Source organism: Bactrocera tryoni, chromosome 1, assembly GCF_016617805.1.
Source record: "Bactrocera tryoni isolate S06 chromosome 1, CSIRO_BtryS06_freeze2, whole genome shotgun sequence".
Lineage (NCBI taxonomy): Eukaryota > Metazoa > Arthropoda > Insecta > Diptera > Tephritidae > Bactrocera > Bactrocera tryoni.
In genome coordinates, this window is record NC_052499.1 from 20217 (window position 1) to 36703 (window position 16487).

Consider the following 16487-nt stretch of genomic DNA (forward strand, 5'->3'; position numbering starts at 1 on the left):
ATTAAAACATAAAACATGACAAATTCACATGTTATTTATTCAATTATAAAATAAAATAAAATTAATTTTAAATTAAGTTTAAGTTAAATTTGTTATCGCAAAATCGTATATCAGCAGTCGAACGAATTTCCTGCTGGGGCTATTTTATATAAATTATGACGATAACAACTACATACATTATCGACAATTGCATGTTGATATATACATATATATCTATAACTGATCGCTCAATTGAATTAATTCCCACACATTATATGTATGTATATACTCGGAGAAGAAAAACCACCAAGTACTTGGGTTATTATTATTTTATTTCAAGTCAAATGCTAAACGAGAAAAGTTTATATACTGTGTGCTATCTTCTTTCAAGACCTTTTAAAAATGGCGATAATATAATAGAGTAATGTGCAACTATCCTCCGAAATAAACACTAGCTTGTCTTGACTTTTTGTTATTCGGTATCACAAGTACTTATGTACAACGTAACAGTTTTAATTATGTACATGTGTATGTAGTACACACACTATGTACTAAATTAAAAATAATTTTGTATTCGCTGATAAGAGATAATGATAAGAGTACATTATTTTCACAAATAAAATGATAATAATAAAAAATCAATTCAATTGCAATATACATACATATGTATATATATAATGTATTTAAGCGAAACGTAACAACAATAAAATTACACATATGGTATATGTAATTATGTAATAATACCTTCCAAATACCCAGTCACCAAAAAGTTTTAAATATTGAACAATGTACGAGTTTCTTTATAACTAATTTCACCGTGTGGTTATGCGAAAGAGAATTTGGTCACATTTGTTCCAGCATTCAGTGCGATAGTCTCAGGTGTTGTTGGAGCACCTAAACGAACCCATTCACGCTTTAGTCCAGCATCATTACGAGCAGATTGCAAAGCATGCTGAACAGCAAAGATTACACTGACTGCTAGGCAACACGGTGGTTCACCTGTTGCTTTTGAACGCATGAATCCTGCTGAATTTGGATTTTTCTGCAGTAATTCTATGCGAAAATCTATTGGGATATCTTTTGCACCCGGAGGTTTGTAATTCCACGTGCGATTTGTTAGAAGTTCTCCTGTTGTCCGGTCATAGATTAACTGCTCCGTAAGCCAGTATCCGAGCAACATAACAAACGATCCTTCCACTTGACCAATATCAATATATGGACTAAGACTTTCACCAGCGTCTTCCAATATATCAACACGTTTTATTTGATTATTTCCCGTCAATATATCTACTTCAATTTCGGTTAGAGCCAAACCATATACGCTGTAATTCTGCATGTCTCCTTCTTTATAATGATCACTAACTATCATATTGATTGCTTTCCCCCACGCTTGTTGCACAACATTCAACCAGCTAGCTTCCTTTCCAAGCGAGTTTTTAATTGGTTTAAGACGTTCATTAAGAGTTTCGCAAGCTTTTCTAATTGCAAAGCAAAGGCTTTCACTGCCCACAGCACCTCCAGTAACCATAGAATTTGCACCATTGATAGTGTCACTAGATTCAATCTTAATGTAAGTTAATGGTACACCGAGTGTTTGTGCTGCCACTTGAGCAACTTTCGTGTTAATGCCTTAAGACAATAATAACAGGTAATTTTTGATCAGTTTAATTAAGTATACATTATAACCTTATTTACTAACCTTGACCCATTTCGATTCCTCCGTGAGATATAACTACAGTACCATCTACGTGATAAATGGAAACTGTTGCTGAATATTGACCAAAATAAAAAATTGGATATTCCATTATAGCTACACCTAACCCTCGTTTAATCCAACGATTATTTTCGTTAAAGCCGTCAATTTCCTTTCGTCGATTACGATAATCTGTGGTATTAATAAATCGCGGTAGTAGCTGCTCCAATTTGTTACCAGATTTTAAGTTAGCTAATCGTGCATCTACAGGATCTATATTTGCTTCAAATGCAATATGTTCCAATATATTTTCAATCATTGCTATTCCTTCTACGGAACCTGGTGCACGGCACCAAGTTGAACTGGGTGCATCCGTTATGACAGCTTCGGCCACAATTTTAGTGTTCAAGTCAGAAAGTTCATAGCAATTTTTTGCGCAAACAACAGAATGTCCGTCAATAGGATTTTCATTGAGTGTGCATCCTGCATCCTGATAGAATGTATTTTTAAGTCCTAGAATTTTTCCATTGGCTTTTATGTGAAATTCATAATCACTCCGACAACCCCAACGTTTTCCGTTAGAGGTCATCATTGATTCGATGCTCTGCACGAAGCGAGATGGTCGATTTAGTTTGTATGCTACTAATGATGCAGCGCAGGCAACTTGATTTCCACGTGAAATTTTACTTCCAAATCCACCACCGAGGCGGCGAACTTTCAACTGTACATTGTTTACCTGAAGTTTCAACATTTTTGCTATTACACTTTGAGTATGATCCATCCACTGTGTTGCTGTCCATACGTGTAGTCCTTCTTCAAAAGGAACAACTATAGTAGTTTGCGGCTCCATTGTAAAGTGATATTGCCCACCTATTTCAAAAACGCCTTTAGAATTAATATCTGGTTCCTGTGAAAGTTTTATTTCATCGACTTTTGTAGTTTTTATCATATGAATTCGCTTCCTTTCATCTGCTTCAAGCACTTCTGCGGTGGTGGTTAAAATATTATGTTCTGGTACACTATTTGAATATGTCACTTTTACTTTTGTGGCAATGCGGTTGGCAATATCATTTGTTTGAGCAACCACTACACCTAAGGGTTGGCCGTAATATTTAACAATGTCACTACAAAAAATCTCTTCAGATGCATATCCGAATATTGGATCACATGACGAATTCAAACCAGGGATATCTTTTGCGGTATAAAAGGCTATCACACCTGGAGTTTGTAAAACTTCAGAAGCATCAATATTTTCAATGTTTGCGCCAACTTTTGTTGCAGTAGCAAAAGCACAAAATACCGAGTTGGAAGAAGTTAGTACATCATTCATATAAGTTGCTTCTCCGGAACATTGAATCATGGCTTAATATAAACAATATAATTAATTAGAAATATCTATATCTTATAAATTATAAAGTTAAAATTAAAAAATTATAATTTCGGTTATTTACGTACTATACTATAGTATGTTTTTTTAACCAATATAGTAATATCTGTAGGTATTCATTGACTTCACGTTATTTATCTAAGTATATGTTTTTTTACCAACCTGGTGGTGTTTTTTTCTTAAGAATATTAATTATTATGTGGCTCACCTTCAAGTTTTTGCACAGCTTCAGTAACTGGGTAATATTTTTCTATAGTTTCAAAAGATTGAGTTCCGGATGAAAGTGGTCGTAGAAGTAAGTTGCCACCACTTTTATATTCATCCTTCACTTTGTCTTTAGGTGCGATTTTTAATAGGCTTTTGTAAAGTAGACCAGCGGCAAGACTTTTTCGGTATTCAGGTGAAGCGTCCGGAAGAACAGCATTAGGTTGCAGTTGGATAATTAAATTTTGAAATATATTCGAAATAGTGTCCTTTTCAAATAAGTTCTGACCAACTAATGCAGATTCTATTGCTTTAGCATGTACAAAATCGGGTGCTATACCGCCAAAGCATATACGAGCATGTACAATCTTGCCTTCTGGAATATTCATATGTAATAAAAATGCAGCATTTACATAGGCGTGCGTGTTTTGAGCTCTGGACATTATCTAAAATTTATTTGATATGTGTAGAACTAATTGTTATTGTAAGGTGCTATATCTTTCTGTGCTTACTTTGTAGGAATCGAACACAAATTTGTCGTTTGGATAAGCTCTTAATTCGAATGCTATAATAATAATTTGGTCGTTCGTCAAAGCTAGATATTCTTTTAGTGATATGGTCTTCCATGTAGACGCATCTTCTGCAACAATAATCTGAACATCAAGAGCTTCGAATGTTATGAATACATCTGAAGGAAATTCCGGATAGTATTTTTTTAAGTTGATATTGCCTGCCAATGTTCCAGACTGGGAAAAACATAATAATCTTTTTATTTCGTATTTAAATTATTATATTTCATTTTTAAATATACTGCAGTAAAATATTTATTTTTGAACGAGAAGTACATTAACAGCGTCCATAATACATAGTACTTATTATAAATTCTACAACTGCAACTGTCATTAAAATCATGAGGTCAGTGAATGTTGGCTATTCGCAATCTCACTTAACAATTACAGTAATCATTGTTCCACTTCGCTTCACATTTAGATATATGTATGTATACATATGTATATCTATGTATTTATTAAAATGTCTTCTAATAATAGTAATAAAATTGTACATTTGTATGCTAACAAACTGCTGGAAAAGGATGTTTGAAATGAAGAAATAAGTTATTTTGACATGTACAGGTATGTGTGTATGTGTACCAACAAAACCCAATTAATATAATATTATATAATTTTCTACTCAAACAAAGAATCAAACCAAGGAAATAGTTTCTTCAAAAAAACTTTCTCAATACTCACGTTACGAACTGGCACATTTGCGATAAGATCAAAATGTTCCCTCAATTGCTGACAGTACTCGAAGCCAGGATTCAGTGCAGATTGCTCAAAAATTTCCATTGCTTCCGTCAAGCTTATATTTGCACCAAGTGTTACCTTTTCATTAGTTATAGAGTGCTGTTTTAACTCCGGCACCGCATGAATATCAAAAAAGTGTCTTATATCTAATGACCTCCTGTAGACGCCATGTGCTGTATTTCCTGCGACAAGCATGAATTTTTCTTTCTGTATTTTGGAAAGTGCTTCAAAGAGTTCAGAAAATGTTCGCGGCCAATACCATTTTGTACCGTCGGGGTAGGTCAAGTAACTTAATGGCTTTTGACAAGTTTCCCTAAGCTGCGAACCGACTTTAGGACAGTCGGAAAGCTCGAAATCTTCAATATCTATACATTCTTTGGGAATCTGTACAGTACTATCCACAGCAAATGATTTCATAGCGTCCAATATAGGACGGTATCCAGTACATCGACAAATGTTGCCACCAAAAGAATTTTCAACCTCCGTCATTTTAACATTTCCTCCTTTCGATTCAAGAAGACCGTACATATTCATAACAAAACCAGGAGAGCAAAAACCACATTGAGTGCCATTCATCTTGGCTAGTCGTTTCTGTATTGGATGATAGCCAATTTTTTTGTTGCCAATACCCTCAGCTGTTATAATCTCCCAATCCACGCATGTATTTAGTAAAGTTAAACACTTTAAGAGATAAAGGAAAATTATTTGTTGTTAATAAAATTTGATCCATGATCCTTTGGGCATTGGCAACGGCGAATATCGTTCGCCGACGCATTACCCGCCGGGTGAAGCAGAGGAAGAGGAAGACTTCCACACCGTTGGTAAGAGTAGGTGGAGAAGGACCTGGCCCAAAAATTTACTTACTGAGTTAACAGCCCATGTACGGGTTTCTCCGCTAACGGGTTGTTTACCTTTAATGACACATACACAAACGCCGCATCCTCCTTCCAAACACATGTATTTGGTAGCCGTTAACTGCACATATTCCCGTATAAAAGTATTAAGAGTGATGTCTGGTGGAAAATTTATAAGATTTACTGAAATGACGAAGTATGTAAGTAAAATTAGTTAAAGTAAAAATCACCAACAACAAAAATACAAAGCTATAGGTTTAACAATTACCGTTGTATTTACAACCGTTGATATTGAAAGTGGTTGTCATCCTTTTTAGCTTAAAATTTTCAAAATTTCTATGAATGTCCACTTTTATTTGCCTCTCAATAATTTAACAATTATTACGTGGTCTGAACTGCTTGCTGTTTGACGCACAACTAGTTTTTCGATAAACCGTGTTTGTTTAGTGGAAACACATTGTATGGATGTATTTGAAGCGTTATTAAATGATGTGATGAAAGCGAAGAATAAATGTTTTTCTCAATTTTCGGCTAACTTTTCCTTGCTATTTAAAGTGTGGCTTTATATGTTATTTTAGAAATATAATTTTATATATGTACATATTTTGGCGTCTCCAAACAACTGATAGATGTGACATCTTCTGTCGAAAAAAACATAAAATATTTGTGTTTTTTGCCATGGTTGTGTTTTAACCCAAGAACCGTTGAATAGTAGTCGGGTATTAAATGCACTCGACCATTTCGGGCGCAAAAAGTAGTTTTGAGTGGTTGGAAATAAATTTGTACAGATAAATTTTAGTGAAGTGAATACTAAACAAACTACTATAAAATCGAATGTAAAATACTGAAACAATATTGTGAGAATACCTTGGATGCATACAGGCACTCCAATATATATACATATACATATATGTACATATACATATGTACATATGTATATATGTATGTATGTATGTATGTAGATGAATAGAAAAGTATGTGCGGCATGCTTACTAATGAAACGAAAATTAATTATCAAAATTAAAATCATTTGTATAACTTGCGTAAACTCAGTAGTAGTGGGACAGTAAATTACTCGTGCAAACAAAAACCGTGTAAAAACATTTTCATATAAAACTCAGGGCCAATTTAAAAAATAATCCGAGCAAAAAAAACGTGTAACAAAACTCATTTTACGTGTAAATCTATCTATTCGTACTGCGAGAATTTGCATGGTATTACATGTAATTATATGTAAGTAGATATAGTAATACATACTTATTACTTAAAAGGAACAAACAAAAACAAGTAGGGAAGGGCTAAGTTCGGGTGTAAGCGAACATTTTATACTCTAGCAACTTGCAAGAATCCAAGCCAGGGATATGTAATATGTATGTATGTACATAAGTAGCAACATATTGTTACAAAGTAGAAGTTTTGATCCCCTAACTGTTGCTTGTATCACCTAAAACTAATCGAGCTAGATATAGGGTTATAAGTATGTAAGTAAGCACTAAATATTGGGCGTTTCAACTAAGACTATTGTTTTGATTATGTACATATGTACATAAGTATATCGATTGATTTGTATTGAGAAAAACTCGCTGTTTTCTATTCTGAATAAAAGCAAAAGAGAAGACAGAAGACATAGTTATGTATATACATATGTACATACATGTTCTCCGGAGAAGAACTTAATCATTATTTGAATCATGATGTGAAGTAAAAAAAAATAAGCATTAGTGTACATTTACATCTGTACATACATACATACATATGTATGTAAATAAGTATATATTAACATGAGGGTGTTTGTCATATTTGTTGACATAAGTTCGTATAACGCCCGGAACACATAGAGCGCGACAGACTGCAGGCGACATCTGTCAAATATTAAAATACACAGGCTCTTAAGGACACAGTTATTGAGGCAGCTGTACAGCTACATAACTGTGTCCATAAGAACGTGTGTATTTTAATATTTGACACATGTCGCTTGCAGTCTGTCGCCCTCTATGTGTTCAGCACTTGAATGTTCTTTCGATTTTTCTGAATTGTTTTAACTATCCCAGTAAGGAAAATATGCTATAAAAATAACTTAAAGTTCTAATTAATAAAATAAAAAAAATTGAGTTTCATGAATTTCAGGGATCGAACGTAAGCGTTTGGGATCACAATGAATTTAACTTCCGCGTGCTTACGACCTACGCTATATTGAAAACAAAAATTTTATCGTCATCGGTATTGTTTTATTGCTATTTGTCTATTAGATATTATTCACGCAACACACATTAAAGTGTTGATAAATTTGTTTATTAAATGGTTTTTATCAAAATTATTATTTTTTGATTCAAAATAATATTTGTAAATATAAATTTTGTAATTTTAAAATTGTAGACGCAAATCTTGAAGGTGTGCGCATAGATAATTGATGTGAAACCATTCTTTGTGTATATTTATAGCTTTGTTCCGTGTTACGCTCACGCCCGGAACACATAGAGCGCGACAGATTGCAAGCGACATCTGTCAAATATTAAAATACGCAAATTGGTATTATATTCTTTGTTTTTTATGTGTCAAATAGGAAGTATGTATGTATGCAAATATGCATAACATTATGCCGAACATTCTGACAACTATGAATTTCGCTGTCTAGTTAATTCTGACAATACATCGTCGATTCTATTTTGTACTGGCATTCATGTTCGTCACATTATAATAGAAAAATAATTTTAGAAAAGGGTGCATAAGAATAGTAATTAACTAATAAATAATATATTTGTGCATCGCGTTCATAAAATGTATAAGAATTGGAAAATTTTAAATGAAGGAAATGTAGAAAATTGTCGGACTCGTGTCGCTTGCTTTAACGCCATAAGAATATGCCGAAATAGGGATGGTAAACTCGATTCCGATTCTACTCGATAATCGAGTTTTGTCGTAAAATAATCGATTTTTCGGAACCGATCCTCAGTAGTCGAAGTCGATTAAGAATCGATTCTTGACATTCGACTTTACTATTAATTAAGTGACTAGTTTCAAGTTATACATACTACATACGAGCACAAGAAAACTCGTGATTCTTAATTCTTGACGATAAATTTATTAAAATGGCGCCTAGCGCTGTATGGATTTACTTTAAAAAAATGTCGAATGTCCAGTGTCACCAATGTGGAAAGCAATTAAAATATAACAACAGTACGTCTAGCTTAATCAAAGATTTTAAATTTGTTTAAAAACTTATTTTATTAAACTTTTTTAAACAACTTGAATTATTTAAAAAAAAAATTATATGAAATGTAATGTTCTTGCTACATTATTTATAGACAAAAAAATATAATTGTTTTTAACTATTTTTGTGTTTTATTTAATCGATTTGAATTATTCATTCAATTTATGCCTTGTGGTTTTATAAATAAATTGTTGTCCTTTTAATTTAAAATCGATTAAAATTGAAAGAATCGATTATGGGCACGATTAATCGGTTCTTAGAATCGAAAAATATAAAAAATATTCAGAATCGAGAATCGATTCTGTAAACCATCTTTCCATCCCTATGCCGAAAATGTGCGACAATGGAGGCCTTGTGTGAACGCTGTTTTCGAACATAAGAGGGTACCCTTGTTTGTTCAGACAGTGGAACCTATTGGCGAAACAAAATATAAGTTTTCTAATAATTATTAAATTTAGTTTTCTTTCGAAGTTTGGTCATATGTCACACGCTCATATAAAATCTATAAAAAGAAAATGCATTAGATTAAATGTTTACGCAATTGTAAGTTCAAGGCAATTTTGCAGTGCATTACTTTGATTAGATGTAAATGAAATTGAAATAAATCATTACAGCAACAATTATAATAAATTAAAAATTACAATTGGCTGTGGCAACGCTGTTTATATGCAGCCTTTGCTTCGATGTAGAGGTATCGTAATTATCTACAGTTCTTTGCAGATAATTTAAATAAGAAATACAGCAACAAATATTCAAGGTATCCCAGCAAGTTGATTTCGCTTAGTTTGTTCCTGCGGACAATTTGGCTTTTTTTGATAAAAAATAGTTGAGATTGTAAATCGTGATTTAAATATACTAAATGAAAAAGGTTTTACATTAGTCCCTCAATAATACCCATACTAATGAGAAATCTTTTCTTCAAGGGTGCAATTGTAAACCATTCTTAAGTTAAGTAAGTGTGACAGCTCGTCTAGGCCGGCGAATTTTGAAGTGAAGCAAGCTCTTGTTATTGACCTTTATTTGACATTTATAAATAAGAGCGGTAGCAGAATATTTTGCAGAAAAGCTAGTTTGTCAGCCGTTTTCGACCGACCATAAATTCGTAGAGGTGCATACGGAAAGTTGGACGCAGTCGACTTCCAACTATCTGCAAGGTAAGATACTATTTTTGGAAATATATTAACCATAATATTAGGAAGTGATATAAAAGAAGAGAATTGTGTACATATATTCCTAATTAGAATAACTCATATAATATAAAAATGTTATAATGTACGGTGTCTTGTGGTTTATACAATTGTACACTAAATACATACATATGTATGTATGTATGTATTTTCTTTTGTACATGTGATATATTTTCTGACTGAAATATTATTTTGTAACAAATGCAAATTTTTGTTCTATATTCCAAGTAAAATGTCAGATATTTTAATGAAAATAAGTATGGAGATTTGCTACCAAAAGTGCATAAGAAAAAATATATATCGTCCAGCCTAATTAAAGATTGTATTCATTTAGTACACCTGCCATGTTAAATTTATTAAAGTAGTTTTAATAAATTTTAAGACAACTGAAATTTTTAGAGCTTTTTTTTTACTATATTTTGACCTAATATACAAAATTCTGGAAATATTGAGACTTGTAATCGAATCTAACAATGTAGTCGAAACGAAAAAAAGGATTCAATATTCAGTGCAGGACCAACCATCATAATTTCTTTCCGAATTTTCGAAAAAAAAATAGTTTTATTATTAACATTTTTGTTTCATAGATTATTATTATTTTTTTTTTTTTTAATACAAATATCTCCAAAACTAGTTTTTATGTTTCTCCATTTGTATCACAATTTATAATTATATAGATATGTACATATATTATTACCATATCTTGGCGCGATTAGATTATTTTGGCGCCGCAATCTGAGGGTATGTGGGGATAGAGGAGGTACTAAGGATTAAAAAGTTATACACATATACCCGCCTCAGGCTTATATTTTATTAAATATTTGCATTTAAAGGTCAACAATTGTATAAAAGAAACTCACACTCACCGTTTGTATGTTTACATACATGGCAAATACAAATGTTGCTACATGTTGTGTTGTGAAATAATGATATATAAAGGGACAATGGATCAAAAGTAATTTTGATTCATTCGTATAGATTATATATCATATATTATTTAATAAATAGAGATAAGATATACATATATTATTTTGCGTATAATTCTTTTCTGCCATGAAGGCTTTTAGGCGGCGCTACAAAAAATAACCCTGATTGGTCCAGCATCGGTGTGTTGTTGTGCACTGGCGGCCTTCGGCCGCACCTCAAAAAAGTAACAAAAGAATTAACAAAATTATTTGATTATCATAAATGTAAACACACAAATATTTTCAAAATTGTTTTGAAAGTATATTTATTTTCTTAAAAAACACACAATAAATGTAAAATTTAGATATATTTAAATGTGTAATTGAAAATGTGTGCGATTTCAGTTAAACATAATCAAATATTATTACCTTTACAAAGTTTTTAACTTTAAATACAAATATTATATCTCGAAAGCTATAAGTCAGAGGGGGGTATAAACAGTTTTTAATCCTGAGGTTTTCCTCTCTCCATCCGTACCATCAAATCGCGCTGCCAGAAGAATCATAATTTTGCCATTTAAATAATCAGCCATACCAAAATCATTGGATTAAAACATTTAAAGGGAAAACTTTAGTAGAACGTATATCCAGAATTTCGGAAATAAAATGGGTATAGTCGGATAGAGGATGTCCTCCAGATCAAGAATATATATGTATAGTTAAAGCGACAGGAAACCATTACCTATTTTTTCGATCTAAAATTAATTTTACACTTATATTTTTCATTTTTGTGTTCACTAACACTTCACTAATTCGTTTGTTCACATTTTTTTTTACATTATATAGTATAGAGCCAGACGGCGCCAGTTTAAGAAAACTGAAACAATAAATTGTACACAATTTCTTGAAAAATTAAATCTTGCCCGTTTATCAAATATAATTTGAACGAAATATTACCAATTAAGTGTCCGTTTCCGGTTATTGGAACGCTGTCATGTCCGGTTAAGCGAATGGGAAAATATGAATTAAAGCGTTGTGCTCATGAAATTTGTCCGGTTACGGGAGCTGTCCGGTTATTAGGACTGTTCGTATTGGGGAATTTCGCTGTATATACTATACTTACATATCTCCGGTATAATCTCTAAACTATTGAACCGCTTTATTAAAAGTTTGCACACTATGTTCAATTTGATCAAACTTAAAAGATAATACAGTTTTTATCCAAAAGAAAAAACTAAAAATAATTATAATATTCAGCAAAATACCAAATGAAAAACTCATTATTTTCCCGTTTGACAAATCTGCAAGAATAATTTTCAATTAAATGTCAATTAGAATCCCATGGGTTCTTTTTTGACTTTATTCGTAAATCACATTTCAACTGTATTTAATAGTTCTTTATAATGGTATTTTTTATATGTAATTGGGTATATTTTTAAAATGCATAAGTGAGGAAAAGTTTTTGCGCGAATCAAATTTATTGATCATTAGTTAATCCACACATGAGCTCTTTTCTTATTAAGTAAGTGAAACATGATGTAGTGAAACGTGTTATCTATAATTTAAATTCCATCGATAACATAGTGACCTGTGCACCTAGCACAGTATTACAGTGTTATTGTGATTTTTATACCGAAGGAACGTCTTCACTTTTATTCAACTCTTTGAATGCTGCATTTTCCACTATTATATCTTGTATGAGTCTTTCAATTTAATGAATATACAGACATACATGTACCATATATATTTGAACATGCGTATCTGCAATCCAGAAACAAAATCTAAAATACTACAATTGGACGAACAACATTAAGAAGCACACTACGAATTACTTGGTAAAGTATGCACAAAATCTTTTGGTACAAATCAAGAAACAATAGCCAACAAAAGTATATTAATATGACAAATTTGAAAGAAATAGGGTAATATACTTTCAAAATCTAAGATATAAAATGTGTAAATATTGAATGCTAAATTTTCACGAAGAAATGGAGGAATTCCTCAACATTTATTAGGGGTTTAGATGTTTTCGTCAGCGCAATTGTAGTTACTATCTGTATACATGTACATTTGTATATAGGAAAAAGTATTGCATAATTTATGTTGATTACAATTCATTATTTAAAACAAACACATCTTATTGGGAGATAAGAAACTGGTATACGTCGATTGACATTATAATACAAGTAGTTCGCGACGATTTTACATTTAAAGTCCAATCCATTCAGTAGCCAGTAGTATTGTAGATCGGAGCAAAATGTTGCGAAGACAACTTTCCTTTCGAATGGAGGACCAGGAAAGTTTAGAGAGTTCTCAAAATATTTATATTACATTAAATCATTTGGAATTCATTACAGATGAATCGGCGATTTTCTCGAGTAGAGTCCGGTGGTGACTTAAAAGATTTCTTTGATCGCGGGGACATTGCTTCTCGAGAAAATCGATGGAATTTTGAAATAGCATGGGAGGTGGCTAACAAGGTTGGAGGCATCTACACAGTCATTCGTTCTAAAGCATATGTTTCAACAGAAGAGATGGGTGAGCAGCTGTGTCTCATGGGCCCTTATAAAGAGCATTGTGCACGCACAGAAATGGAGGAGATAGAATTTCCACGCGGTAATCCACTTCTAGAGGCGGTGAATACAATGAGAACGCGCGGTTATAAAATACATACAGGACGTTGGTTAGTCGATGGTAACCCTCAACTCATACTGTTTGATATCGGCTCAGGTGCATGGAAATTGGATCAATTCAAATCAGAGTTATGGGAAAAATGCCATGTTGGTAAGTATAGGAGTTAATATATACATAGTATGTATGTACATTTGTCGTTATTATAACTTGTATAATAAATCTTAGGTGTGCCACATTTAGATGTTGAAACAAACGATGCGATTATATTAGGCTTTATGATTGCTGAATTTCTTGAGGAGGTTTGTATATCCATAATTATTTGTTACCTTAGTATTACGAGAACCTCACATATGTGTATATTAACGCTTCAAGTAGTTGAAAATACGTATATCTTCCTATAATGATTTTTGTCTAAACCATTTACTTAATTAATTGAGTTATAAGCTGAACCAGATTAATGTGGTTTCCAAACGAATATGAGATTAGGATATTATTTCTAAGGCAACGGTAAATAAGTATACGTATAAAGTAAATAATCAAGGATTTGATTACTATAATTTTAGTTTCGAAATCGTGCTTTAGATTATTCTAGTAACCATGAACTGCAAACCCCTAGAATAGTCGCTCATTTTCACGAATGGCAAGCTGGTGTAGGCTTGATCGCGCTACGGACACGACATGTAGAAATTGCTACAGTTTTCACAACGCATGCTACACTTTTGGGCCGTTATCTGTGTGCTGGTAACACAGATTTCTATAATAATTTGGACAAGTTTGCTGTAGATGAAGAAGCGGGAAAACGACAAATTTACCACCGATATTGTATTGAAAGAGCTGCCACTCATTTATCTCATGTGTTCACAACAGTATCTGAAATTACCGGATATGAAGCAGAACATTTACTCAAGCGAAAACCTGATATCATAACGCCAAATGGTCTCAATGTGAAAAAATTTTCCGCCATACACGAATTCCAAAACTTGCATGCAGTTGCTAAAGAAAAAATCAACGAATTCGTTCGAGGACATTTTTATGGGTAAGTTCTATAATCAATTGCTTATGTGAAAACAGAAGTTTTAATCATTTCTAAATTTATAGACATATGGATTTTGATTTAGATAAGACGCTTTATTTTTTTATTGCCGGACGATATGAATTTGGAAATAAAGGTGCTGATATATTTATAGAATCGTTAGCTCGACTCAATGCAATGTTAAAACATGAGAAGCCTGATACAACTGTTGTCGCGTTCCTTATATTTCCCACCAAAGTAAATAATTTTAATGTAGACTCCCTACGGGGACACGCAGTTATTAAACAATTGCGCGACACCATTAACAACGTACAAAATTCTATTGGGAAACGTATGTTTGATTCTTGCGTAAAAGGACATATACCAAGCTCAGATGAACTTCTTACAAAAGATGATTTGGTTAAAATTAAGCGATGCATGTTTGCTATGCAGAGAGATTCAATGCCTCCAGTTACTACACATAATATAGTAAGATACATAGATATATCGCAAAGATATCATAATCATAAATGGACTTTATTACTCTTTGTTACTTAGATTGATGACTGGAATGACCCTGTTTTGAGTTCTATTCGTCGGTGCAATTTATTCAACTCGGTGCATGATAGAGTGAAAATGGTGTTCCATCCAGAGTTTTTAACGTCTACAAATCCGCTTTTTGGTATTGATTATGAAGAATTTGTACGTGGCTGCCATTTAGGAGTATTTCCGTCGTACTATGAACCTTGGGGATACACTCCAGCGGAGTGCACAGTTATGGGGATACCAAGCATAACTACAAATTTGTCTGGCTTTGGTTGTTTTATGAATGAGCATATTTGCGACCCAAAGTCTTATGGTATATATATTGTTGACCGTCGATACATTGGTTTAGAAAACAGTGTTCAACAACTTTCCGGATTTATGATGGAGTTTGCAAGATTAAATCGACGACAACGCATAATTCAGAGAAATCGTACGGAACGTCTCAGCGATCTTTTAGATTGGAGAACCTTAGGAATTGTAAGTAATGCGCGTATTTAAGTAAACTGATTCTATAAAACATAATTATTATTTCTTTTTAAGTATTACCGCCAAGCTAGAGTTAAGGCACTACAAGCAGTTTACCCTGATTATGTTGATGATGGATCTCTCTACAGTTCACGGAGTACATTGAACTTTTCTAGGCCCTTCAGTGAACCACCAAGCCCTACATCCTCCAGTAATTCGATTATATAATACCAAAAACAAAATATTTTATTGTTTTTTTTTTACAGGACACACAACCCCTGCTCCATCAGTGCATGGCTCTGACGATGAAGATTCCGTAGATGATGAAAAAGAATTAAAGGAATTGGGAATTAAGTAAAAACATTTTCAATTGTAGATTCTATTCTACATATGTGGCTAATTCATATTAACAAATTTAAAATTTTTTTAAATGCAGTTGATATTAATTGTTGTGTATAAAATAGAGATTTTAAATTATATTATAGTTTTAAGTTATTTCATTGAAATAATACTTAACAATTCGTGAAACCTCATTAGCCACAAGAGCATATGCCCATGTTTGAAGAGTAATTATGTTCAAACTGTATTTGTTGCCCTGATGTGGCTTTATAAATTCTGACAACTTAGGGCAAGAAATACAAATATTATCGTTCTAAAATGCATATTTCTTTCAATAGTTGATTTTCAAGAAGTAATAATTTTTTCGCGTTTTTTGAAAGTTTATTTTTTTACATTTATATTTTGGTAGGACGTACAGACAAATCTTAAACTGATTTAAATAACGTTATGTTAAATAGGACGAATACGAATCACGAATATTGGGAAACATATGTCGCTTTTAGTAGGTCTGTTATTAAACAGTTATATATTCTGACAACATCTTGTTTATGTCGAATACGTGATGCATAAAATTGTGTTAAAAAGAGTTTAAAACGGTGTGTTTTTATTGTGTGTCGCGTCTTTCAGCTTGAATCAACGATGACAGCATTACAGTTTCATAATACTGAATTGATAACTCTATTAATTAGTACTTCGATCATTAAAAAATCAAAAGAATACACAAATAGCCACATGGTCATGTGCGTTTTCGAGCTACGTGCATG

The 16487-nt window shown here is 32.5% G+C and overlaps 2 protein-coding genes across 4 annotated transcripts; one reads left to right on the forward strand and one right to left on the reverse strand.

The window, feature by feature from the left end:
- Window positions 1–290: 290 nt before the first annotated feature.
- LOC120766314 (indole-3-acetaldehyde oxidase-like) lies at window positions 291–6225 on the reverse strand. Of its 2 annotated transcripts, XM_040091733.1 has the most exons (8): window positions 6025–6225; window positions 5693–5969; window positions 5435–5607; window positions 4514–5251; window positions 3776–4009; window positions 3268–3709; window positions 1679–3034; window positions 291–1608 (listed from the first exon to the last, which is right to left on the reverse strand). In XM_040091733.1, exons 2-8 carry the CDS (start codon window positions 5730–5732, stop codon window positions 803–805), a joined length of 3789 nt encoding a protein of 1262 aa, XP_039947667.1. In that variant the 5' UTR covers window positions 5733–5969; window positions 6025–6225; the 3' UTR covers window positions 291–802. The 2 variants fall into 2 exon arrangements, with proteins under 2 accessions (XP_039947667.1, XP_039947666.1); XM_040091732.1 differs by having other exon boundaries at window positions 5693–6225.
- Window positions 6226–9370: 3145 nt separating this feature from the next.
- LOC120766315 (glycogen [starch] synthase) lies at window positions 9371–16317 on the forward strand. 2 transcript variants are annotated; one of them, XM_040091735.1, is made up of 9 exons: window positions 9371–9503; window positions 9559–9789; window positions 13085–13511; window positions 13587–13660; window positions 13925–14397; window positions 14460–14862; window positions 14932–15396; window positions 15460–15595; window positions 15651–16317. In XM_040091735.1, the coding sequence occupies exons 3-9, from the start codon at window positions 13085–13087 to the stop codon at window positions 15740–15742; spliced, it is 2070 nt and encodes a 689-aa protein (XP_039947669.1). In that variant the 5' UTR covers window positions 9371–9503; window positions 9559–9789; the 3' UTR covers window positions 15743–16317. The 2 variants fall into 2 exon arrangements, with proteins under 2 accessions (XP_039947669.1, XP_039947668.1); XM_040091734.1 differs by lacking the exons at window positions 9371–9503; window positions 9559–9789 and adding an exon at window positions 12793–13023.
- Window positions 16318–16487: the final 170 nt, after the last annotated feature.

Coding starts and splice junctions, on each gene's coding strand:
- LOC120766314 (XM_040091733.1), bottom strand. CDS start 5,732: ATGACAACCACTTTCAATATCAACGGTTGTAAATACAACG. Junction 4,010..4,513: donor CAAATGTGCCAGTTCGTAAC/GTGAGTATTGAG, acceptor TGTTTTTCCCAG/TCTGGAACATTGGCAGGCAA. Junction 3,710..3,775: donor TTGTGTTCGATTCCTACAAA/GTAAGCACAGAA, acceptor AATAAATTTTAG/ATAATGTCCAGAGCTCAAAA.
- LOC120766315 (XM_040091734.1), top strand. CDS start 12,985: ATGTTGCGAAGACAACTTTCCTTTCGAATGGAGGACCAG. Junction 13,661..13,924: donor TTGCTGAATTTCTTGAGGAG/GTTTGTATATCC, acceptor CTATAATTTTAG/TTTCGAAATCGTGCTTTAGA. Junction 15,397..15,459: donor ATTGGAGAACCTTAGGAATT/GTAAGTAATGCG, acceptor TTTCTTTTTAAG/TATTACCGCCAAGCTAGAGT.